At 38.4% G+C, this 26,240-nt stretch overlaps 1 protein-coding gene across 2 annotated transcripts in view; it reads right to left on the bottom strand.

The window, feature by feature from the left end:
• Window positions 1–17,682, bottom strand: part of ARL15 (ADP ribosylation factor like GTPase 15) — a 191,905-nt gene extending 174,223 nt beyond the window's left edge. For both annotated transcript variants that reach the window (XM_026037481.1, XM_026037489.1), the window contains exons 1-2: window positions 17,591–17,682; window positions 16,953–17,009 (exon numbers count right to left, since the gene is read on the bottom strand). In XM_026037481.1, the coding sequence (XP_025893266.1) occupies window positions 16,953–17,006 (54 nt within the window). In that variant the 5' untranslated portion in view covers window positions 17,007–17,009; window positions 17,591–17,682. The remainder of the gene's footprint in view (window positions 1–16,952; window positions 17,010–17,590) is intronic.
• Window positions 17,683–26,240: the final 8,558 nt, after the last annotated feature.

Below are 26,240 nucleotides of genomic sequence, written 5' to 3'. Positions count from 1 at the left end.
CACAAGCAGTTCAACCAGAACCCTCAGGAGAGAAGGGAGTGCTGCACAGGGCCAAGTCAGCACGCAAACTGCAACATCACAAAAGACAAGTGCTTTTATGAACAGAAATATTAGGGATATTAAAAAGAGGGAGGTAAAGAGCTAATTTCCATACCAGGTTTTAGTACCTGATAGTGGTTTCTATGAGAAAATACACAAAGAAGAATCTAATTGCACATGTATAGGATTATGAAATACTACGTATCAGCTGTTAACATTAAATCAAGAGATTAAATATCTTCTCTAAAAACTGTTGCTGTTCAGTGAAAATAATTTCTAAACACCCAAATAAACATTTAATCCTACATATGCTTATTAGTTTCACTCCAGAAATAAGTTATGAAACATTATCTATAAGGTAATTACATGCAATAAAAGTTTAACATAAATTAAAAAAATGAAATGCAGCATCTCTTTGGCTTTGAAAAATGTTATTCAGTAGCATTTGATTTTTATCTCCCCTGCATGAATTCTTTTCTTCTTTCATGTCAGCCTAAAAAATGACAAGAAAAAGCTCAAGTTACAAATTTTGCAATGGTCTCTAATGTCAGATATTCCAAGATTTGAAATATATATGCATACATTTAAGAAGATAGACATAGTTTATTTCCATAGCATTTTGAGGGGAGAGATAGGAGAAGACCTCTGTTTACATAAAGGAACAGCAGTTAACTACCCTCACTCATCTCTTTTAGGAACCCCTATTCACTTTTTCCTATGGGGAAAAACAAAAAACAAGCTAGTTTTAGCTGTCTGTTCTCCCAAGCAATCAAAGCTTTGTCGCTTTCTAGTTTGTGCTTTTAGGGATGTTACTTTGATGTCTTTTAAAGTTTAACTCACAAGAAGTGAGATTCTGACCTTCACTCCCGGTCCCCTCATTCAACATGCCTTCATTTTGCATCATTAAAGCTCAAGACATTCATTTTCTGAGTACAGCCTTCTCCTTTAGAAACTAGGAAAATCCATTTTAGTTTTCATAGCAACACCATTTCAGACTGTCATTAGCAGGATGAATTTCACTGGTGTCTAGATAATCTCTTTCTACGTGCAGTTATATTCAGCTCAATTGATTTACCAATATAACGAGCAAGTGAGACCATGTTTTTATAATACTCAATTCAAGGTCATTGACAAGAGGCTACTTCCTGACCTGAATCACATCATTCAAATATTACAGTGATATTACACTAACATCATAACTTATTCCACCTACTCTTTTAAGCTTCCATATAGCCACCCATTTAGTGTCTGAAAGGCTAGATATTTTTATTATTATTTAAGGTAACAATATTAAGCAAGATTTAAAGCACAGAATATATCTACAAAGTGTCTACATTACCCAGGGAACCCTAACTACCTTTTGCTGGCTCAGACACTTCAAAACAAGTGAACTTTTAGATTCACATCCAGAAATGACACTTGTCTCTCTCCCCTTCAATTGGAAGGAAACAAGCTGCTACAAGCTGTTAGAAATTAGCTAGCTAACCACTAAGCTAACACTAAGTAAAGTCAGCTCTTACTAGACAGAGCTGGGAAACCGAGTTGATTATTTGAAGTGAGGTAAGTACAAAAGACCACCTGAATTTGTGGTTTGAGAAATAATGGCACAGTTATAAGGAAAAAAGCTAATAGTTTCTTTAAGTTCTCTCAGAACTTCTGGAATAAACTTGGAGAGACTGAGAGAAATGAATGATAATTTAGTAACCATACGTTCACTTGAAAGGTAATGGCAAAGAAAAAAAATCACACAATATCCCAATATCAATCAATACTCCTGGAAACAACAGGGCAATCATTAGGAAATTAACAACCTACAATCACTCTCAATTCAGCATGATTTTTTCTTGCTATTTTTATGTGAAACCACACAGGATTAGTGGGAAAAACCCTGCAGATCTGGCGAGCAGACTGCTTTGCAGCCCTCGCATGCCACCCAGCCTAGCAGTACCCTCTTATTTAAGCGATGTGCCACTTCCCACACTCGCTCCGCAGGACATTTTTTACAATCAGTCATGCAGCACAGTGCGCAGCAAGGCAGCCGAAGCAGACAACGCACAACAATACGTGCTAGGGAACAGCCAAATTAGCCCTGCACAAGCATTAGCCAAAATAATGACCGGAGCTCAGGCAGAAAAACAGGTTGTGTTCAGCTGGGTTATTTGCTTACAAGTAGCTTGACCACTTCTAGTACTCATTTTCTAAGCAAAGTTTAATTATAATAGTTTCATAAAACTGAAAAATAGAAAGGATCATCAGAATACTCAGTGCGTTAAGCTCTATGCCATTACCATTATCCAATTGCTGCTATAAAACTGACCCTGGCAGTCCAGTCATGCTCAGGTGCTACAGCCTTCCAGAGACTGGGTCACATGCTGCAAAAGGAGGTTCAGCAGTACCAGAACACCATCAGTGCCCAAACTCTACATTCACAAAGCTCATTAGATCAAGTACATGGTCCACAGTGAGAAAGTTACATCCCAACACGCTTAGGAGCAAAACGCATAAACATTTTAGATTCCAGAACTAGGCATTCCATGCAACAAAAAGGCACCTTCCCTTGAAGCTCCTGAGTATAGAGACGCAGTGTAAAATGATTTTGGTGCCCAGACAAATAAAGCTTAGCTCAAACATCACAAGAACATATTTGCTTAGACCCCTTCCACAATTCTGGAAGTAGAAGGCAAAGCCAATTTGGCTTTGTCAAGTAAAAAGTCCTTCTCATCACTGGCAGAAAGGGTGATCCTAGGCAGAAAGGGCAATCGAAGCTTTGCTCAGGAAGTCAGGTATTTTCACATCAATGAGCAGTTACAATTTCTGCATCCAGTCAAAGCTAGTTCACTTCTGCTGAGACAGCAAGGTCCAGTGCAGAAAAAAAAAAATCACACTAGAAACAAGCAAAGCTCTGTAGTTAGGCAAGCACAGTAGAGCTGCGAGCATGATGCCAAGTTTAACTACAAAGGGCTAATGGGTGGAAAAAGAAACATTTCAGAAAATTGTTTCAGAATACAGACTGCTCTGCTGATTAAAAGATATGTGAAGAGGATCACAAAAAAAAGTAGATGGATGGAAAAAGAAATTTCCAATAGCTAAGCACCTAAAAGCAGCAAGATCTTAACTACAAAAGCCATTACAACACAAGGCCAAATCCACTGTCAGTGCATTTTAAGTTAAGACACTCCAGAGAATAAAGACTAACTTGTCTGAACAAGAAGTAATATAAATGCTCTCAACCAGATTGAACAGAATTCCTTTCCCATTTTCATGCAACAACATTTCCTAACTCACTCATGATAGCCCATCTCAAGCTTTACTATTTCCTTCAGAAGGTTACATCAGCCATGATGTRGTTACCTCCTTGGTAGGACAGAGGACCTCCTTGGAGAGATCCAAGATGGAGATTAAAGAAAATCAGGCATGTRGCCAGAACTGGAATCTGTCACTGCCCTTATTTCTCCTGCATTACAGCCTCAGAAGACAATTCCGTGTTATGATGTTGACTATTCACCTTAAAAAGAAAAAATGGCAGTACAGAATAGATTCTGAAGAAAGCCACATACAATAAGCTACCAAAGAGGTAAATTTAAACAGGGGCAGGGGGGAAGTTTTAAAATGTTTGTCACAATAGATGAGCCTGCATTTTTGCAAGGACCACTTTCACTGGCCCAGCGTTACCTATAGAACACAAATGCTCTAAGAAAGGACTTGTAGTTCTGTTAACTGTATTAGACTGCATGTAAAAATTGATACTGAAAACCACCTTCTCGCTCAGTCATTCTGAATAGCTTTCAAAAGTTTGATTTAAAAAATGAATAGCACCAAATTAAAAAAAATATATATACACACATATATCAGAAATCCAGACACACTGACTGGATTTCTTGGTTCAGGAAAGCTTACATATTGCCTATGTACATATACGCACATACAGAAGCACATTATTACCTTAGAATATGTAATGTAAGAATTGTAACCTGGTTTTATGTAACAGTTCACAGTTCAATATTTCACAGGTTTAATATAATCACTGATTTTAAATACTACTGTTAATAAACAAAATGTAACACTTGTACTTTGGCACTTTCCCCCTGCTTCATAATAGTAYGGTTCCTTTTCAAGCACTGCCCGGAAGCTAATGAAAGAGCTTTTTCTAAAAGGAAACTACATTTCTCAATATACAAGAAACTGTGAGAAAGCTCCACCAAAATAAGTTTGTATTGAATTATTATTTATATCTACATCCTGTTTAGCCAGTTTGGAAAAATAGTTTAGTTTGTGTTTTGTAGACCCTTTGTGTAAAGCTTTGAAAAGACTTCTGCTGAAAAGAGGGAGGGCCCCAGGACTTAYATCCTCCAATTCACACTGTGTGGCAACTGAGAACCTTCAACCTGGATTTCCTAAACAAAAATAAAGCTATCCTTATAATTTCCTCATGAACTTTAAACAAAGAAATATAAATAAAGAAATGTGAAGGTGACGTTGAACTGTGAGRAAAAAATGTTATTGTTTATAGTTCTGTAGCTGCACTGAAATATTTTGACTAGGATAAAACAAAAAGGTCATGTTAACAGGGCTTTGCACATGCTTCCAAGAATCACAGGCTTTGATAAAGGTAGGGTGGGACAGAGAAAGAGTTAAGTCTTTTCTGGCTTAATCTACTACAGCAGCACTGCCCTGAAACACAACTGAGCTTTGGTTKCAACCTGGATACCTACCCATACTGATGAAAGGTGTCAGGCCACCTTGAGAAGGTTTGGCTTCCACTCAGATGCTGCTAATCCTCGGGCTGGTTATGCAAGGGAAGGACACRCTTTCATTCTGCCCTACAACATGTTCCAGCACACGCACACATGGTCTCTCAAGACAAACTGAACTGAGAAAAAGCTAGATATTGTTGCTTTYAGAGCTCGAACTAAGCTAATTACCCAAGTCATCCTTCCGTGAGYGTATGTGCCTCTCCTTTACACACAACCCTGAGTGTCTGTGCAGTTGGGTTCTGGTGAAGAGGAAGRCAGAGCCCACGCAGAGCGCAGCAGCAGATGAAGGGCACAAATGGAGACTCCTCTCCTACACCGAGCGAGCAGGGGGAGGGAGCTGGCATGGGAATAGATTAAYTAGCTCAGTCCAGCATGGATTTAGTCAAATCTTCAAACCCCAAGACAGTCTATTCCAACCCCCCTGCTCTAGCAGGGACATCCAGAGCACATGGCACAGGGTCACATCCAGGTAGGTGTAAGTCTGGATAAGATGACAAAAAAAGCACTAAGCATTTCTATGACACAAGTGATACTCTACATACTGACACTTTAGATGCTGAGTCTGTATTTCCCTACTAGGGCAGTACCTTTCAGGTCCCTGACACTACTGCTATTAATTTAACTTCATGGCTGCATGACCAAGTACAAGGTAACACGCTGGTCTTATCCTACATTATACTTCACGATTATTGCTCTCATGGTAAAATTGCTATACAGTATTCCTAACTGAGAGCAGTAAAATAAGTTCTATCTGGCAGGGCAGAGAAAACATATCCCTCCCCACCCCTCAATAAACAGTATTTGCTCAAAAAACAAATTAAAAATACCTTGTAACAACTAACATCTTTAATTGCCTCAATGTCACTATCACTGTAAAACGTGTTTACTTTTTCTAAACCTCATTTTTTAGTACACTTTCTCCTTTGAGGCTTTTTTAAAGTGTGACATTTCAGTCCAAGAATTTAATGTTCTCTCCCATAATTACAGAGGTACTTCTACCTAAAAGCAACAAAATTTTAAATAGCAAATCTGCTTAAATTACCAGATAATATTCTTACTTCACACCATTCTTGTCTAGTCTATCTTCATTTTAAATAAAGATGTCATTCAAAATTAAAGATCAAAGCATAGAAGTTGATTATGTAACAATGGATTTAATCTCTATTTCAATTCTAATGAACAGGAACAAGCCCAAAAATGTTTCATACCAGTACTACCTTACAAAAAGGGTCTTCAGAAATTTATTTCATTAGTGCGCTTTATTTTCCTGGATTTATTTTTACTACTTGAAGTATGCATTCCAAACATTTCTGTTATTGGGATTAAAAAACTAAATAATTTTTTCTTCTGCTGAAGAACTTGCTGCTGCTTCTCTTTGCTCATCTTCATTCCACTTCTGGTTGATTGGTTGCCTTTTCTTTAAAGRAGGGAATTAACATTAACTTTCCATCAAAATATAGTCCTCAAACATTAATTCCTCCACATAAAATACTGTGGATCTTTTGTTCAGAGACTGTATATAGGCATTTTCAAGCCAGGAGTTTCTAATCCAGCTGCATAATCCCATCTCTCCTAAAACATACTGAACCAGCTGGAGTCTCAATAATGTCGACACTGAAAAAATCATGTTCTTCGACAACTGATTTGATTTTCATCTCACAACAGCMACCCAAAACACAGTAAGGAAAATGGAAAGATTGTCCTTCAGGAAAAAATAGTGTTTAAATTTTTAAAAGACATTTTAAAGTTATTTCTACTAATTCAAATTCAATTGATAAGTAGGGATATGACATTAAATCAAACAAAAAATGCTATTTCGTAAACATTTATTAGTAATTTTCATGAAACAATTTTGAAAGACAGAAAGAATCACCTGAAGATCAAGAATCATGTGAAGCATAACATCTAAAGATAACATAAGATTTTTAGCAGAAAGCCCTAATCACATACATTTTAGCACCCAGAACTTGCAGCTGAAAGTTTTCCCTCTTTCCATTCTATCAAGATAATCAGAATCTGCCAATTACATCAGCTTTGTAGCTTCCAATAAAATCAACACTAAAATGCACAAGTATCCATTAATTCATCTATTTCACAAGCTTTAAAACACCCATTTAATTAGTTGGTTTAAATACACACCCTCTTTTGACTGCCATCTCTCTATCATAGAGCAACATAGCATTAGTGAAAGCTGAAGCCAAATGTAATTACAATTCTGATAACCATCGGGAYAAACTAGTCCCTCAAACTACACACCTAACTATTCTTCAAGATAAAGCYTACCCCTGGAATTGCTCATATTTTCACAGAACCTTATGGTATTCTGATGGTTTTGCCTGATTCTGTATGACCTATGGTTACTCAAGGTATGAGTATTCATTTATTACCTGAACACAAAGGAGTAGGGGTGTAGAGAACTGGGTTTTTTTTTCTTCACCTGGAATGCAGATTTCTCAAAGCTATGAGAAACTACCAGTAGAGTGCTTTTGGATAGACTCCAAAGCAAATAATAAGGAAAAAAAAGAAAGTTAAGACTACAGATTAGTCTAAACAATTTCTCAAAAAAACAATAAACAGAAAAGCAGCCACCTTAGTAAGTTTGAAATGTGTGCTTTGTTTACTCTTTCATATACAACCAGAAAAACAGACYGTTGAATTCATTTTATATGTAACAAATACCTGAAACTAAAGTACTGTAAGCTTATACATTAAAAATAATTTTAACCTCTTTAGTCTTCTACTGACTTATAAATCTAACCTGGTAGATCGTCCTGAATCAAGCGATAAGAGTCCTAGAGCCAACAGGCAGTCAGTGGCTTCTTGCAACTATGCAAATAGCATATGACTCCGCATACAAATTTCTAGGTCTTCAATAGCAACTTCTTTGTTGTTAAATCAGAAATGAGTTGTCTGTACAAGATCATAGCAAATAGATGTATACATTAACTGCGGCACAGCTAAGTAATGCAAAAATCTGAGTTATTGGGCCTAGCAGGTTTCAAAGCAATTGCTGTTCTCTATTGCTGTTAGCCAGGGACTATCCAGAGACAGAGGCATTCCCAACACCTTCATTCAAAGCAAGTGTTGGCTCCTAACAGTTAAGTCCCTTGAGACAGACAGGAAAGGAAAAAGTTTGACAGCTTCATCTAGTCGTTTATGAACACACCAGCATATTTATGTTATTTCTATCACCTAATCAAAACAGACATTAGCATCAGTTGGACTAGTTCTAGGAGTCTTTCCAGGCACCATACATAGGAGATTACATATTCCATAAATGCTCCTCAAAGAATTTAAGGTGTCCAGCATGAAGACAGAAGACAATGATCCCTGTTTCAGTAGGCAATTAGGCCAAAGAACAAACTGTGTAGAAGAGTAGGGCTAGCTGAGCTGCTAAACTGCTGTTTATTCCCCCCCTCACTTTTACAGGATCTGGTGGGAACTGGACCAGCCATACCTCATTCTGCTTCAGGACCAGGGATGAACTAGATGACTCTCACTCCTTTCAGCCCTACTTGTTAAGACTTTATTGCGTGAACACGAAAACACTCATTTGAGCATCAAGGCAGACTCTCTGCTTCCAAGGCTACTTATATCTTACCAACCCATGAAATGAAATCTTGCATTTCCAACAGCAACACATTAATCCTATTCAGCCTATAAAGCTCTTTCCTCAATTAAGCACTGCTTCAAAAAGAGGCATTTAAACCTTGACAAACGCAAAGCAGTCACTGAAAAGCCATCTGTAGAAAGACTTTTTTGTACCCAAATAATCCCTGCAAAGCTCCAAACAAGAACTATGACAATCTTCTCAAACAAAGAATCAGTTTTCAGTATAAAATACAAATACACTCATCATGAAGTAAAAGACGACAGTTTAAGAGCTCAGGAATAAAACTCCGTGCTTAAACAACACTACAAAAACCTGCAGAATCTCAGATTGAGCATTTAATACTAGATTCTCTATATATCTTTTTGCATCCATATAAGCATATGCATGTACATAAATTTGCACATATATACATATAGGCTAAATTCTGGCTCTACTATGCATTCCCTGTATGGAATGAGGACTCTGTGGCAGCAGTTSTTATGATAAGCAGGCAATATACAAGCTGAAATAGAAGAGATTTTAGCAAAAAGATTGTATCAGTAAAGGGAACAATGATCAAAAATACAAAAGCCTGAATGTCAGTAACGCAGACTTAGTTGGCACCTATGGAAAAAGCAGTTACTAAATCAGAACTGTATGCCAGAATGGGAAATCAGCTCACTTGGTAAACACCTATGTCACCTACAAAAATCACAGCCTGAAAGAGGGCAGRAAAGTGGCAACATGAAACCTAATGTTATTCTTTCCATTATTATTCAGAGAAAAATACAAACAGCTCCCTTTGTCAGAGAAGAGCTTCCTAATGACACAGTATTTCAAAAATCCCCAACTCCTACAAACAAGCCGATCTTTCTCAATCTCATGCTAAAATTCCCAAACAAATCTGCAGTTGCAACATATTTTTGCAACATAATTATACTCTAATCTCAACAGTAAAAATGGCATATGGCTAATTAAATGTCAGATTTCAAGTACACAGATGTCAACAWATTGAATGCACATAGCAGGTTATTATGTGAGGCACCATGATTCATAACTATTAAACTCTTCCAAACCTTGTCTAGAACTTGCTTATGGCATAATCAGCAAATTGCTTGCACTTTACACCTGTTTACATTGTTATAAAGCTCTTATTTAATCATGTAGTTTGAAAGATGAGCCACTAGCTGCAAGATTCAGGAATGCAGACCAACAAAATAATAAAAGCGTTATGAAGAGCTCCGCAGCCACTTCCAAAAGCCTTCTGACTTYACTCCTACTAGGAGCTTTGTTGAAGGATTATGCAAGAACTTGAAGGAATGTGGGCAAGAAGGGAAAAATGAAGTGACCATAACATTGATTTTCYAAGTAACCCCAGGAAGCAGTTTATACATCTATTTGATAGTTAAGTAGAAGAACAAGAAATCTTTCATGTTGGAATTATGTAAAAAACTCAGAGACTGTTATTTTAATTGCCTCAAAAAAACTATGCCAACAATCACTTTTATCATCCATACCTGAAGGAGATTTACTTCCTCTTAGGAAGATTTTAAGCACTGACTACATTATTAGAAGGTAGTAGTTTACATGAGATTAATTGACCTTATAGGCTCTGCAGAATGCACTCCCAAAACCTCAGTTTCATCTAGTGTGGTTTTCCTGGTCATTATCAGATAGTCCTAGAGGCTCCTAGTTCTACTAGCTCAGCATTCATGCCACGTACCTTTGTGCATGTGGAAGGCAAGGGGAAGGAGAAGTTTTGACTATTTTCCTCTTAAGGAATCTGTACTTAGAAGTCTCTTCTATGAATTTAACATTATTCTGGCCTGAAAGGCAGAAGTCAAATATTTGGTATTTTCATGCTACTGTAGCCATTGCTTTCTTAAGCCAGTATAGAGAACAGTATTTTCCCCATTTTGCTTTCTTTTGGAACTACCTTGTTCAAAGTCAAGAGATACACTGCAGTAAAAAGCATTGTAGAACCTTATAAACTGAGYGTCTTCCCTCTGACATGTCAGAACACGTCAAAGGAGCTAAACTGCTCCAGGACTCTCTCCTCCTTGATAGATTCATTCTCTACCATAGTCAATAAATTTCCAAAGAACATGATCAATCAGGAGAGGAGAGAAAAAAAGCCTAATACTGATAAACAGCAAAGCAAAAGCATCCAAAACCAATCCTGGCATTAATGATCAAAAGTTTACGGTCAGTTTTTATTCTATATTCTCATTCCACCTTACCTATATTGATTCAACTTCTCAACAAACATGCCTCACCTTCCATGTTTAGAGAAGAAATACACATGGCACAGCCTGCATGGTTTCCAACACAGCTGTTTTGATACATTCCCTATCTGCAAGAAGCCAGCTTGTCATAACAGCAGGGCCCAAACTTACACTTGACCTCCAAACATGACCATATACAGATGGCTTGTTATTACAGGGTATACAAYTCAGACAAATGCGCTGGAGTATCTTTCATGTAATTCAAGATGATAATAAAAGTGCAGCAAGCAAGTCTTAATGATCTCAAACTATTCTGAGGATGAGGAGAAAAAAGGCAGACCAATAACTTCAACATCTGAGCAAGTGGTTTTGACACATCAAGGGGAAAAAAATAAAAAAGTAAATGAATACTAATAGAAATCATTAGGGAAAAGGTTCCCCTCCTCAGTACTTCCTTATAACAAATGGAGCTGTTTCATTTGACATYTTTGATAAACTGATGTGAACTACCAACAACTTGTATGACCTCTTCCCATATAAGATATCCTCTATTTGTTCAACAACAAATTTGTTCAACAACAGGTATCTGTAGAACACAGAACTATTTACAGTAGTAATCATAATAGTAACATGTATTTCAGTGATGCCCTCAGGAAATAGTACAAGCAAATCTGTAAGGAAAAATAATTTCTCAGGCTAAGAAAAATAGACAAGCTTTTGAGCTCAGAGCAATTAAAACAAGTCTAAGACCAGATGAACAGACTGATAGCACTTTCCATGCACAATCCCAGTTTTGTGCAAAAACATCACTTAATTGAAAAATCCATTCCAACTCAGTTTGTTCTCCTTAATATTCCAAAAAAATAGCAAATCACTGGATTCATACACTTACTAATCAGTAACTCAACATGCTCCACTGCTGTCTTTCAGAGGCCACAGGATAGCTCAAATTTCAAGCATGTTTTGTTTTTGTTATTCATAAAATCCTTAAGGTTGGAAGGAACCTTTAGAGATTATCTAGTCCAATGCCCCAGGAGTTAAAAGATAGCTGATTAGGATATTCCTTATGTGCTTCCTTATCTATTTACAATTCACATTTTAAATCTATAGTCTAAGACATTTTTCATTTTTCTAATTGAAGGAGTGGCTTTGCCACCTACATCAGGAAGGGATGCTCAGTAAAGGTCAGGAAAATTCCAGTCCCAGAATAAGCCCCTGAACCACTTGAGTGCAAAGGAGTAGTTTATCTTGCATATGGACCAGCCACTGTAGGCAAAACATGACTTCTGGCCAGTACATTGCACAACTGTTTTCTGGAAAGAAAGCAACATTGCAAATGAAGCATCTTGATTTCCGAAAAGAAAACGCAGAACATTGTATTTATCAAGGCCATGTGCTTAGTTATCTTGTACATAAACAAACTGAATGGCAATTTGCCYCAGCAGAAGAGATTTGAGACTCTCGTACTGAGCATCTGAGCTTTTTTCCTAGTCCTGCCTAAAGTTAATGATCTGTGGAATAAGGTCAGAGCTTTGTAGAGCAAGGAGACCCTGAGCGGTAAGCTCAACTCTGAAAAACCTGAGAAGTAACTCTGAAAAAAGATGATTCAGATAATTAGAACCTCAAATTCTGTTCTAACAAGGGCTCTGTTCCCATCTGAGAAGTCATGAAACAGACAGTTCTGAAAAATTAACAGGCTCACTGACTTGTTAAATGATATATTACCCAGTAAATCCATTACTTGTCATCAGAGGTTTGCAAGAGGCTATAATATTAAGTATATCAGTTAATAGGTCAGGGAAGCGAAGTTCATTGGACCACATTGCTGAACTCTCCAGCAGATAAGGTGAGCTCCGACCACACGGAGAGCCTGCTCTGCTCATCAAATAGCTTACATTATAATAAACTTCACAGAGAGAAATGGGAAAGAATTAATCCTTATCCTCATTCCAGGCCCACTTTGTCTTAAGTTTCCCCATTTGAAGGTCACAATTCTCTCTCCCCTTCAGAAAGTCCACATGCATCTTAACATTCATGTGCATTACAATATTCTCTCTCCCTGTATTTCTGCTGGTTTAAGGGCAAAAGAGATTCATTACCACCATTTCACCAGGCACAGGCCACTGGCAAGACTCTGGAGACAGCGAGCACATTTTATTTAAAAATGAAAGTCAAAAACCTTCTGTAACTTTCCTGCAGTCTACTCAGAGAATGTCAGTAGCACTTGTGAATGGAACTGTCCCCATTTCCCAAAGGCTAGGCATAAAAGGACTTTTCCTGCTGCCTTTTGTGCCTTTGTTTTGCTGCTCATGTCAAGGACACAGCATGGGAAAGGGAGGAGTAGACAGGATATGCTATATGAGCTCGGTTATTAATTTAACTTAGCATTTTCCAATAGGAAATGACAACAGGGAAGGGAGTCTCTCACAGGAAGCTTTCCATACTGTAAGTCACAAGCATGCTCCTGAACCTTTCCAAATGTGCTCCTGTGATTACCTCCTAACCCACAATAACCTCTAGTTACCACCTTAACTGGCTTCTCCTAAGAGTCCTCCCTCTAAYGTTTCACGAATAAACATTAATTCTGTTTTGTCCTAACACAAGTAAATTCTTTAGCACACCAGCTGTTTCCAGTCAAACCAATTTAAAACATGAATTTATCATTATAAACAAAGACAAATGTAAGTTAATCCAAAGTAAACCAAAGAACTAAAAGCACACATTTGCATCATTCACTATACTTACCATATATAAACTATAGTAAGTACAGCTTTTAAATACATCATTTATTTCCACATCTCATTGTGCAAATTCAGGCCAACTGGCTGCTTGTACCAAAATACCCATTACTCATCACTTTTAGGGAGAATATGCCAATATCAGCACAATGGTGCTCRAATGCATCAGTTTTGCTCTACCTACCATCTAGTCAGAAAGCTCTGCAGAGTTTTTTGTTGTTCATATTGTTTTTACATAAGTGCTTTATAAGCATCTATTTATTAAAGCCACACACCGCAAAGAAAACTGTTACTTTCTAATTTCTTGGGATGGGAAAGTGCTTTTTCCTAGGATTTTTCTTCTTAATGGATCACGGCCAATAACCACACTTCCTTTAGAACTTCGTAGTTTTTCTGCACGGTTTTTAGCACTGCAGCAGCTTCTGTCCTTGCTTTAATAGTCTGCCTACCAAAAGAACACGCAAGATAGAAATTAGTCTTTTCAGGAATCACATTTGGGAGATGGGGATCACACCGATTACCCTAACAGCACTGCCTCAAAAAAGTTTATCATATGCTAACAGTTTAGAAGAAAATCTGAAAGCCCAATACAGAGCATTAGAAAGTTTTCCAGAGATGTGTATGCATACAGTCTYGCACACTATTTCACAGGTCAAGTCCTAAATTTCTATAAAGCAAATATCTTATTGACAAAACTGTCTTACAAAGAAGACAGTGAACTTCAAATGCTTTTTCCTCTTAAATTCATGCAGACCAAACTGTTATTTATCACATTAAGCTAATTTTATACATTTTATATATATATATACACACACACACAGAACAAAGAAGGAAGTAAATGATAACAGCAAGAGCTCCTGTCAGACTCTGCCATGAGTTCACACACTTGTAACCTCCACAGCCATACTCTAGTAGCAGATTTTCCACCTTTTCTCACACCTCCAACTGAGGCTTCTCACTCAGACACTAGGAGGGTAGAAACAGAAATGCACAGTCTGGAAAGGATGGCATTTCTGCCAGAAGGTACTAGTTGTGCAACACTGGCACAGGAACGGGACTCTTTTTCCCCTCCTCTAATAAACCCAACAGTTTCTATTAGGTTTATGACAATGCTTTCATTTTTAGGATACACACAAAGCTTCATATCCTTATAATAYCTTTTCACTTTTTATATTAACCACCTCCATTTTTCTGCATCTCTCTTGGCTTGACGATATGCTGCTAAATAACCACCTCTGCTTTTATCGTCCAAAACAGACAGCACATCTTTCCCCTCTCTGAAAGCCTTCAAACTCAAGACACTAAAGCTTTTTTACTCTTCACCATGGTAAGATATCAGCCAGCAAAGCAGGAAGCAGATGGTGGCGAGGCTCTTCTGTCAGATAGCTATATACACCCTTCCTCCACCTTATAGTCCACGCAGGCCTGAAAAACAGGAAGACTATTTAACATAACAGTGTGGCTGAAGTAATGGGTGCTAGCAAGTGTCACTGATGAGCACCTTGATAACAAAGCATGGAGATTCCAGTAGTTCAAAGGACTAAGAAAAATCTGTGCAAGGTACTTGTGGCTCTGTATAGTGAGGACAAGAAGAAAGGATGCAGCCAAATAACACAGCAGAAACTCAATATATGGTACTACAAAGGGCTGGTATGTCAGACTTCTTAGCTCCAGATTAAAAAAAAAAAGAAAATCACTTAAAACTGAAAAAGAACATACAACAGAAAGCACAAGATACAAGCTGTAATGAAGCTAAGAGGGAACATCTGTTGRAGCTTTGTAGTTTGCTTCTCGACTATCACTATAAAGCACTAAACTCACTAGCTGACAGATTGCCACATACCTAAGCAACAAGTCCAGTGACAAGAGACTATTTACATGACTGAGAAAGAACACATCACAGCACTGAGAGCAACTGCTGGACTTCATTCCCTCATAGCTCCCACTCCTGCAGGCCTCTCAGCTCCAATACCAAAGCTGTTCAAAGCCAACCCTCCTATCCGATCTTTAGAAACTTGCTTTCATAATGGCAGGCATTTCTATAGAATAAAGTCCTTTCTCCATCCAGCACTTCACAAAACTATTTTCACGTACACTTCACATGTGATGCACATCTTACTATGCTGTCATGACCAGGYCATCTCTTAAGTCTATTCATCACCCTCCTGTCTAGTCCCAGCAGCTAAGGAAATCAGTTCCTCATTACTCTGATGAGTTAGAATAAAGCTAACTTCTATTTTGGAATGATCAATGAAGTTAACAATAACAGATCAACAGGACACAACAGAGCACCCATCATCCAACCACTCCTACAACCCCAGCTGCCGTAACTTAACAGTGAAACRCAACATAAGCAACTTGGTTCCATCTTAGTTTGAAATAAATCACTAATTGTCAGAGGGAATATTTTRCCATACAACATGCCGGCCTATACACATTTCACCAGATTCTACAACATACACTTGCCATCTTTGCAAATCAATTTCAGCCTCCCAAAGAGCTAGCAGACTTGCCACCATTAAAGTGTATATACAGTAACCTTATCTGATCATTTACAACAAGCATGCTCATACTGCAAAGGAACTTCTGTGGGCAAAGTTTTGCYAAGAAACTTAAATGTCGCTAGAAAACACTTAACTTCACAAGTAGTTTTTGCTTCTTTAAGGGTTTTGTCCATACTACTCAAATCCAACAAATTTTCTTTTATAAGAATCTTTTAGATGCTGGCAACAGAACACGGGCAAATATCATGGCAACAGCCTCATGCAGGTATTAAACTCTGCCTAGAGAGCAATTCTACAAACAAAAGCTGGTTTGAAGCTTTGGGCTTCTCTCCCAAGGAAAATTAACTGGCAGCACTCTATTCTCATCAGAGGTGTTTGGAAATCACAAATCATCTTCCATTCTATTAGGCACTATGTTGTCAAAAAGAGGGTATGTGCAAGACTTCTTGAAAGAAGTTAAGTGGAAGCAGCACTCCCACTGCAAAATTTGAAGCATAACCTGAGATAAGGAATGGAAAAACTACACCATTKCATTTTTTTCTAAAATTCTCTACAAAATTTATCTATCTGTTCTCAACATGAATACAAGCAGCAATGGAAAAGTTTGTTTTTATCTTAGCATATTTAAGACATGTTTCTGAAGCAGCCTTCATACTACTTTCATATAACTTAACTGAGGTTTGGAGCCCTTCATTTAATAGAATTAGGGCCCTCCAGACAAACCTTCAACAATGTCTGTGTATAGCTATTGTGTTTTAATATGACTATCTCAGCATAATGGATATTTAAAAGCAAAGGTATACAAACTCTTCAGCAATTATACGAGTCAAAATTCTCAACAACCAATGCTTATAATTTTCACTTATCACAAGATGGCTGAACTTTTCTTCAGTTTTTAATTAAAGGGAAGAACATTTTCTGCCTTTTTATTAATAAAGTTTTCACAGGATAAACCATGTTGTAGCCTGTTTATGTAAACCAATATGATAAAGATTTATCATTAATAAATGATAAAGCATTATTTAATCCTGATGCCCAAAACCTAAATAACTTCTTTTGACTAAAATGACTAAAGTTATTTAGTTAGAACATTGGCTTACCGTGTAAATGCCAATTCTACAAACAGCAAATGAGAGCTGGATACATTGAGACATAGTCTAAAGAAATTAAAATAAAGAAATTATCAAAAACTCAAGTCATTCTCCCATTTCTCCCCTCTCTCCCTCCCCCAAGAGGCACCTGGTAAACTAACATGTTTTTGCTATAAAGCTGTACTAAGCAAGGTAAGAAAAATGCCACACAAATTCACATTATTCATATATACTTACTATCATATAGAAGCAGCTGCGAGCATCACTGCACTTACTAATACATTTAATTATATACCTTAAACTACTCTGTGCTCCCCAAAATACCCATATACACCACATTAACATCTTCCATGCAGTCTTTCAGTTCCATTTATTCTCATCAGCCTGAGTTTAAAAACATGTTAGACATCCAAATAACTAAAGTGATGTGCTTTGCATCTTCTTTGTTTAAAAATTGTGTTCCTCCCCCTTTATCACTCAAATTCTCTTCTRCATTGCAAAATGGCCTGTAAATGCTGATACTCCTATATTTCTGAAGTCATACTTCTTGACTTCCCTTAGATTTTTCACATTTAAAACTGAGCTCTTTATTATTTTGAATAATTTAATCTAGTCTTGCAGCTGTCAGTAATATTAAAAGTTTTTACCCTGAACTTGCTCAACTTCCAATCTGTTGTGATGCCACAATTCTACGTCTTCTGGCAGTCACCCAGAGAAGCTGACGATGGACTATGAATTTCTGACAAAACAGATGAGAAATGTTGTTTAAAGGAAGTCTAAAGTAATCAGAAAATAACTCCCTCCCACCAAACCAGACCTTTTATAGGTTTGCCATTTGTGATAGCCAAGCACAGCAGGACAGGCTTATAGTGGACTAGAACAGTAATTGATGGATTCTTTTCTCACAGTTGCTTTTAACTTTTGCCCACAAAGTGGAAGATTTTTATCATGTGTTTATCAAGTTCATGCATCATCCACTCATACTTTACAAAATGAAGTGTTTGATACCACAGGTTTCATATAGCATCCATAAAACAACTTTTTTTTTTTTTGCCTCTACTTTCTATTCCCATCCTTCTTCCTCAGAATCTTGCAAGTGAATCATCTAGTCAATTGAAATYTAGTTTTTAAAAGTTAGGAGAGCAGCTTTTACAAATCATACGATCAAAAAAAACAAAAAGTCTCTTGCAGTAAGTAATTTTCAAAAAGGATTGTCTCACTGAACTGTACAAATATCCATGTGCAGCACAAAAATCTGAAAGGAAACCTTAATGTGATTGATCTTCTATACTTACTGGAAGATACAATCACCAATAAGGGAATACCATTTGAAAAGGCCATTTAAATTGCCAGCATATTTCTCAAAACTGACAAGAGAGAACAAACACCCTGTTCTACATGCTTGTGTTGCAGCTTTCTCATAAAAACATTGAGCTGACTGCAAAATCTTCCATTACCCAAATTGTGGGGGTGGAGTGGAAGCATAAACTGTACCCAGACTAAACGTGACAGCATTTGTCTACCTTGTTCCAAAGGTTCCAGGGAGGACTTCCCCAAGCAATATAGTTCAGTTCATTATCCTCACTGCTAGAAAAGTTTCCTAATGTTTAACCTGAGTCTGCTGCAATTTAAGCCCCTGCTKAAACACAGGATGACATACACATTGACCTGCATTTTCAGTATTTTTCAGGGCAGATTCTATAARGATGGAAGATCAATGATTATATACCAAGTAAAAGATTATTTCTAGTTACAAACAGTGTGTGCAGCAGTATACCATTACAGCTTCTCAATATAGATGAYTAATGTTTATTCTAGCCAAGCAAAAGCCATTTTGTAAACTGTTTCCCTTTTTAAATCTGTTCAAGACATTCAGGCTTTACTGGGTATATTTTATTCATAACTGAAGTGGCAGTTCAGRTTCCACAATAGCATCTGTGGACCACTGCAGCAGCAGAGCAARCTGTGTCGTAGTTACCTTGCTCACCCATTGATGGGTTTGCTACTCTTCATGTTTTTTACCTAATAAGCTAATTATAGGCAGGAGTCCGAAATTACCACATCTTCCTGCCATCATATACAGTGTTAGGGAATGCTTCCCTATCCATTTCCCAACAGACACTAAGCTAACTCCTCTCCCAAGCCTCCAAGACAATACCTATTTATCTGCAACCCTGAGGAAGGAGAGAGAGGAAAAGCATATCCCCTAGCATGTTCCTGGTAGTACCTGGAATTCATTTAAATAACTACACCATTAGAGGCMATCATACAAGCTACCACTCTTATCACATATATACACACACTAGTTCTATGATCATCTACTGCTACCGTAGGAAATTCATGTTGTTTAGGAAAGATAACCTTGYGGCCCMGGTTTCATCCAACACACAATATGGATTTTTACATGAAGACATTTATTCCTCATATTTATCATCCTTAGCTACTTCAGTTTGTRACTCATTTTGCACTACACAACTAGYGAATAAAACAACTCTTGGAGAATTTGCATTTCTTTTACTTACAGTTTTGTGTTGCTTTCTGAAATGGTTTTACATGGTAAGCATGAAAGTAAAAGAAAACATCATTTAAAAATATATCTACAAATATTACAAAGAAAAATACTTTGATTCAACTCTGCAATGACTTATATCTGATAAAAGCTAGTTAGTATATYGAGTGTGGGGAAAAAAGTGATGTTTCACATTGATAAAGTCAGATAAAACAAACATGCATCCTTGTCAATATACTCCCTTCTGCTTAGGCAAACAGCAGTCTCAAACACTAACTTCCACTTGGAAATGAGATTTGCAGCTACTTATTGCTACTTATTTTTGAAAGCTTTAGTTTTTATTCGTTTTAAAAATGTGGCTTCAGAATGACTTGGAAATATACGGCCTGCAYTGCAGTTGAGCTCATAAAGCCCAGAAATAGGTACACATTAGCTTKCAATGCACATGCTCATTGTTAGTAACTAATTCCTGCATTTATTAAATACAAAATGAAGCTCCAAAGCATAATATTTACAAGAGGGCAAGTCTTGAAGACAGCAAGTGCTGCATGTTCCATTGCCCACCACTGACTGAGCACTAGTCCCGAAATCCTAGAYAGGTAAAGGATCCTACTGAGGTGGATTTTAATTAGCATCTTAGGCAAGAAACAAAAGGCTTTACATCTAACAGGGTCAGCAGGGGCTAGTAGTCACATTTTGCCAACCAACAGGGATGTTCATCTAGATCTGAGTTTGCTTTACCGTAATCCTAAATAAGCTATGAAACATTCAGTTCCAAGACCACAGAAAACACAAAACAATACAGGGAAAAAGCTGTTTTTATAGTCATGTCATGCTTCATCAAGATGAAGCCTGATATGTCCTCCTATTAATTTACATAAAAGACCTAGAAAAATTCTCAGAGGTCACGGGTTTTGAAGAGCAACGTGTAAATGCCTGAAAGCAGACAACTGTGCTACAAGAGAGGGGACAGGAACTTTGACCAGGACTGCTGTTTGTGAAGCCTACGTGCTGAATTTCAAGCAGGGCCTTGAAGAGTCCTCTTTCTGCACAGCATGACATAACCCTTTAACCAATTGATATTCAATTAATATCCCACTAAACCCATTAATAACCCTTCCAATATAAACTCCTAAAATTGTCTTTTAATAGTTTTAAAGGACACACAGAAAATTCACATTCTCCTTTAATGCCTTTTAATTAGATCTTTAGAATACCAGGCTTTGTATATGTAATTATTACGAACAGAAAGAAGAGTTGAGAGTCGAGCAGAAACCAGATGCTGATGGAGAGTCAATGATATGTGAGCAGGAAGCAGGAGTGGCTCCAAGAACCCTCCTGTCGCCACAGCAAGTAACCAAGTGGATGCAGCAGAGCTCTCCACTCTCCCAGCCAGTACTCTCACCAGAACAGCTACCCATGACAGTTTCTAAGACTGCAATGGTTCATATAATGAGACACAGATTAGCCAACACAAAAATTAACAGTTGCAAGAACAGAGACATTTCCTTAAAATTCTGGACTTCTCTCGTCTTGCTAAGACCTGAAGCTAAGGAAGTTTCCAGGCAAGAAAATTTCAGGGGTATACAGTTTATGCCACTGGACACAAGCAYGAAATGCTCTCAGTCTTTGCATTCCCCTCTCCTGTCTGCTGAAAGAGCAGYATCAGCACTTACTAATAAACATATTGACAATTTACAGAAAGATTATCTTATTTTCAATTGCTCCCGAGTTTGGCACCCCATTAGGAATAAAACCATATAATGGAAGACCAGACAGTAGCTGGTGGAGAGAGGAGCGAAAAAAAGAGGTAGAAGACAGATCCTTCTTTCAGGAAAAAACTCAAAGTCATAATTTAAGAAAAGAAAATGCAGACTCACTTTCCCAAGGTCAAAGATTCTTCTTGAATGTCACCTTGCTTCCCTCSACTCTCCAATGGCAAAAGCTAATGCAGTCCTGTGAACAAGTCTTGTCTTCTACTCCCTTCCCCAAAACATACACCGTAAAAACAAAGCTCCATGTAAACATTCACGTTCTTCCTGCTGCTCGCCCTTATAAGCGACAAAGCTGCAGGGCAGAACTGTGTCTAAACAGAAGAGAAGTCGTCAGATAGACTTCCTGCTTTGTGCCTCTTCCTCCGATAGCAGGAAGCTACTGACATCTTCGAGCTGGCAGCCGATACAGCCACCTCGCCAGGCTGCCCGTGAGCCAAAAGGAAACTTCCATACTCTGAAGAAATGCAGTACAAGATGAGTCAGTTGCTTGTCCAACTGCAAATACCCCTTATTTATGTCAAAGCAAGACAGTTTGCATTGCAGAAAGTTGTTAAACACAAAAAAAAGCAGATCACGCAAAGTATCACAAGCCAACACCCGATCACAGGATTTTAAATACTGCTGATATTTCTCCTTACAACTTCATAGCTGTAGGGACCCATATTCATGCTTCTAAGTTTGAAGCTATGAGGTCTCCAAAAATGCTTCTTCTGTTAACTGAAAGTTAATCACGCAAAGTATCACAAGCTGCCAACATTAAAAAGCATGATCTGAGGATACTGAAAACAAAACAAAAATAGTCAGCACTGAATATTAAAAGGAATACGCTGTTCTTTGGATGCAGATTTTCTCACTTATTAAAAGCTGGCATTTCTACTCTTTTGTGACATTCATCACTGTGCTGCTTCAAGCTAGGAGCTTGGAGTGAAGAACCTCAGAGGAGCCTAATGCAGAGCAACATGGGGCCCAACCATATTGAACCTCAGGAATAATTCACAAGAACTAGCACATTTTTAAAAGCCAAAACACATTTTTGATGCAATAGCATCTCCTTCTCCAATGCAGCCCTCACGAGAGGGGAAGCAAAGTAATTTGATTTTAAGAGTGCTTATTCACTTGTTCCTTTACAATGTGCATCTGAAAAGACAATTTCTAGAGCTGTAACATTCATGCAACTTCACAGAATCCTCTCCTGGAAGTTATCATCACATTAGGCATTCCTTTGTTTTCCCCAGGAAGCCACATCAAGTTTTAGCGTTTGTAACAGCCACCTTGGAATCTCAAGTTTACCTGGGGAATTCAATAATGCTTCCTATTGCAGGATGAATTAATACAAGGTTTCACTTTTATCATCACCGGGAAAGGAATTTTGCTTCTCCTCTACCCACCCATCTGTCTTCAGGCTGGTGATTAAGTTCCACTACATTAAGTCACCAATATTTTTATTGCCCATTCTACACAGCTGATAACATCTTTCATTTAGCACATACTCCCTGCAGTATTAGCTGGGTAGATTCTACCAGAAAGAAGGATTTGTTTTTAAGTGCAACTCTTTCAAATCCGGGTTCTCAAACTCTCCTACTTACTTAAGGAAGCCTGTTCATTTAGGGGAGACTGCATCCCAAAGTTAACTCCTCTTGTCATTCCCAACTGATCTAGACTTGGATGCTACACTGAAATGCCAGCAGGGCCCCATCCACAACAGTTGCTTTGGTTTAGGTCTCAGACTTGTTTTTTACTCTCTCTCTACATTTGCTACTGTGCTGGTACAGCCAGAACTCAGAAAAAAAGAGACAGCATTTTCACTTCCAGATAAGCTGCCCCCTTCTACATCAATATTAGCAACTACTAAATCAGCAGTAGAGCATAAGAGGAACGGGTACAGACAACCAGACATTCACACTATCTGCCTTCAGGTATTTTATTTCATGCTAGTTCTGATCATGCAGGCTGAGCAGTCAATTCCCAATCTGGGAAGAGAAAAAAAAAAAAGCGATCTGTGACCACTCTGCAAGGCAAACACTGGTGCAACGGTGCAACAGGGATGACAGATTCAATGGAGAAGCTCACATCTAACCCAGAGCAGCTCTCTGGACACAGGCACCCTGTACACTAACCCCACACCTGTTAGTTGCCTTTTCTCATGTCAAGCTCTACCCTGAAAGAGCTGTTAGAGCCCTCATGCTGGTGCCTAACCAGTTTCCCAACCGAGGGCTGCTACCTGCCATAGATCACACACTGAGGCTGCCCCACAGCACAAGCACTCACACTCCAAACACAAAGGATGCATTAGGATGAGAGGGAAGTTTATCAAACAGAAAGAGGACAAGGGCTGCGTGCATTTGTTGCTAATGCTGGAGCTGACTGATAAGACACCTGTATGTAACTGCAAGCTGCAAGGAGCAGAGGAAAAAAAAAGGAAAAGATATAAGAATTCCTGCCAGCTTCCCCTTACCAAAAGGCCCTGGTTTATGAAATTTCAGTGAAGAAAAATTCTAACCTTTAAACAGATGCTTTCAAATATGGCATTTGTAGCATAAGAATTTTTACCATGGTCTGCAGACAGCAAACAGTGGAAATAAGACCGGATTCAAAATAGGTCTGAACTATTAAGTGAGCTTGATCCATCTTTATTATTACTTTCCAACTTTGAGYCCAATTAAATAAAAAGATTTTAAAGGCATGTTTTCCAGGACAGAAAAGTTGCTCAAAAACACTCCCTCAATTCCCCACCCCTCTGCTAAGGGCATCAGCTTCTGTGTACAAGTATACATAAATAAAAGTTTATAACAGCTGATAAATGTACAAAACAATATTAAAAAGTGCAATCCAAGCATCAAAGATGATACTCCAAGATACAAAGATGATATTTAAGAGGAGCATGTGGTCCAAGAACAATCTCTTGACTTCACAATACTTGCACTCCTGCTTAACTTTGAGCAGGAGAAATACCACATACTGATGAGGTTGTCCATGCAAGAAGCGGTATTTTCAGCTCCAAGTTTAGAAGCTTTGCCTCCCAGAATGCATATGCAATACTACCAAGTATATGGTACAATTTAAGGATAATTTAAAAGTTACATGCTAGCATACTAAACATAGTAAAAATACAAAATGAAACATGTTGCCAAAATTTATTTACACAATCTCTTAATCCATATAGGGTTTTTGTGAAATCACTTTCAGATTTCTCCATCATCCTTTCAAGTGCCTTCCAACAGATCCACAGAGAGCAGAGTGGAAGATACTGATCTATTGCAGAGATGCCACTGAAGTACTTTGTGAAAGCCTACTCATCAGCTTCAAATTTGCAAGTGTTACTAGAGAAATCACAGCACTGCTATTGTTTCCCCATGAGTTTTCCAAGTCAAAACTGTAGAACTAGTCACGTGCCACGCTCTCCGCAAGATGCATCATGCCGGAATCTCTTAAATTAAGCAGAGTCTATTGAGCATAGGCCAGCCACTGCAAGTCTATTTACACACACACACACACACACACTCTAATCTTCTCAAACACAACGAGGAAAGAAACAGAAGATTGTTGCAAATACGCTACAAGATCACGTACTCACAAGGAAAACATCACTCTATAGTCATGCAGCTATGTCAGCATGCTATGTTTTAAAGAATGGCAATGTAAGAACAGAAATAAACTATGAGTAAGAAGTGCCTCTCTATGAACACAGTTAGATTCTCCTGTAGAGGATCAAACAAGTTCAGCTATGGTGTTGTCTGTGAAAACCCCTAAGTAGCTATTYCAATATAGAAATAAAGCTACGAAAGCCCCAAAGCCTCTTTTAGTTATTCAAGGGACAGAGACCACTTCTCCCACTCTGCTACAATGCAGAAGCAGAGCACAGCACCACAGAAGGTTCTCTCCTAATATTAGTGCTATTATTTCAAAGATCAAATGGTCCTAGCCATAAATCTTAGATCATAAAGGAGAAGAGGTTCTGTATAGATTCYATACATCTGTCCTAATGGATAAACTTCAGAGCAACTGACCATGATCTAGGTTGGCCACGAATGACTTGGCTTTGAGGTTTTGAACACCTTGACTACACCACTGATTTGATGCAAGTGCTGCAAATGTTCAKAATTTCTCGGGATCAGCTCCTTACGGAACAGAAACAGTCTCATCAAAGCACTGGTCATGTATTTTCACCATAATAAAGCAACTATACAGATGGCACCAAGATATCAGGAAAAGAATCCTCCTGTGAAAGTCTGGGAAGAGTGGACTCCAAAGGCGGACTCCAGGTGGACAGGGAATGACTGCTGAGCCTGTGCTCAAGCAACCCCCACCACAGCTTTCTTCCCCAAATTTCCTCATTTTACCACACCACTAATTACAGCCTTACCTAAAGCTGCACCTAGATGCAAGGCAGTACTGCAGCCACATACAACTGCCTCCTTTGCCCTGCTGGCTGCTTCATGTGAAAAGCACAGCAGAAAAGACCTCACAGCCTCTAGGCTACCACACAGGTGCTCAGCGTGAAGATCCTCATTCTGAGCACCTGTGTGGCACTCAACCCTGCAAAGGGTTTTGAAGACAGCCCAGGTGAAAGATCCCACCATAARCATCTCAAACTAAGCAGCATACTAGTGCCTTAATGTTCACCCTGCTTTGTGATGCTGCTGTGAAGATGAGGGGGCTGTTCTGCACTGCCACACCATARCTGTGGGTCTGGCATCAACACCAGGCCCATCTGTATTCTGGGGGAAACAGAGGCAACAGTCTCACCCTCCAGGCTGCAAGTGGGTTTTAGAAAGTGATCTGCTTATCTTTCCTTACCTTGTTTAACAACAACAAMAAAAGCTTTCTTTTACTATGTTTTCCCGTCATTATAGGGGAGTTGATGCCAGATGCAACAAGCATTCCCTAATCAAAAGGCCCCTCCTACAGTTTATCAGGTAGGTTCTTCCCGGTACAAAATAGTGGCCTCTTGCAAACTGAAGGCATCTTGACATCTCGGACCGCTCCTGAACTTCGGCATCCTGTTAGAGCCAT

The sequence above is a fragment of the Nothoprocta perdicaria genome, unplaced genomic scaffold, assembly GCF_003342845.1.
Source record: "Nothoprocta perdicaria isolate Ctin4 unplaced genomic scaffold, notPer1 scaffold_1, whole genome shotgun sequence".
NCBI classification, from domain to species: domain Eukaryota; kingdom Metazoa; phylum Chordata; class Aves; order Tinamiformes; family Tinamidae; genus Nothoprocta; species Nothoprocta perdicaria.
The sequence above is the reverse complement of the archived record's forward strand: the minus strand, read 5'-3'. Positions and strand labels throughout refer to the sequence as shown.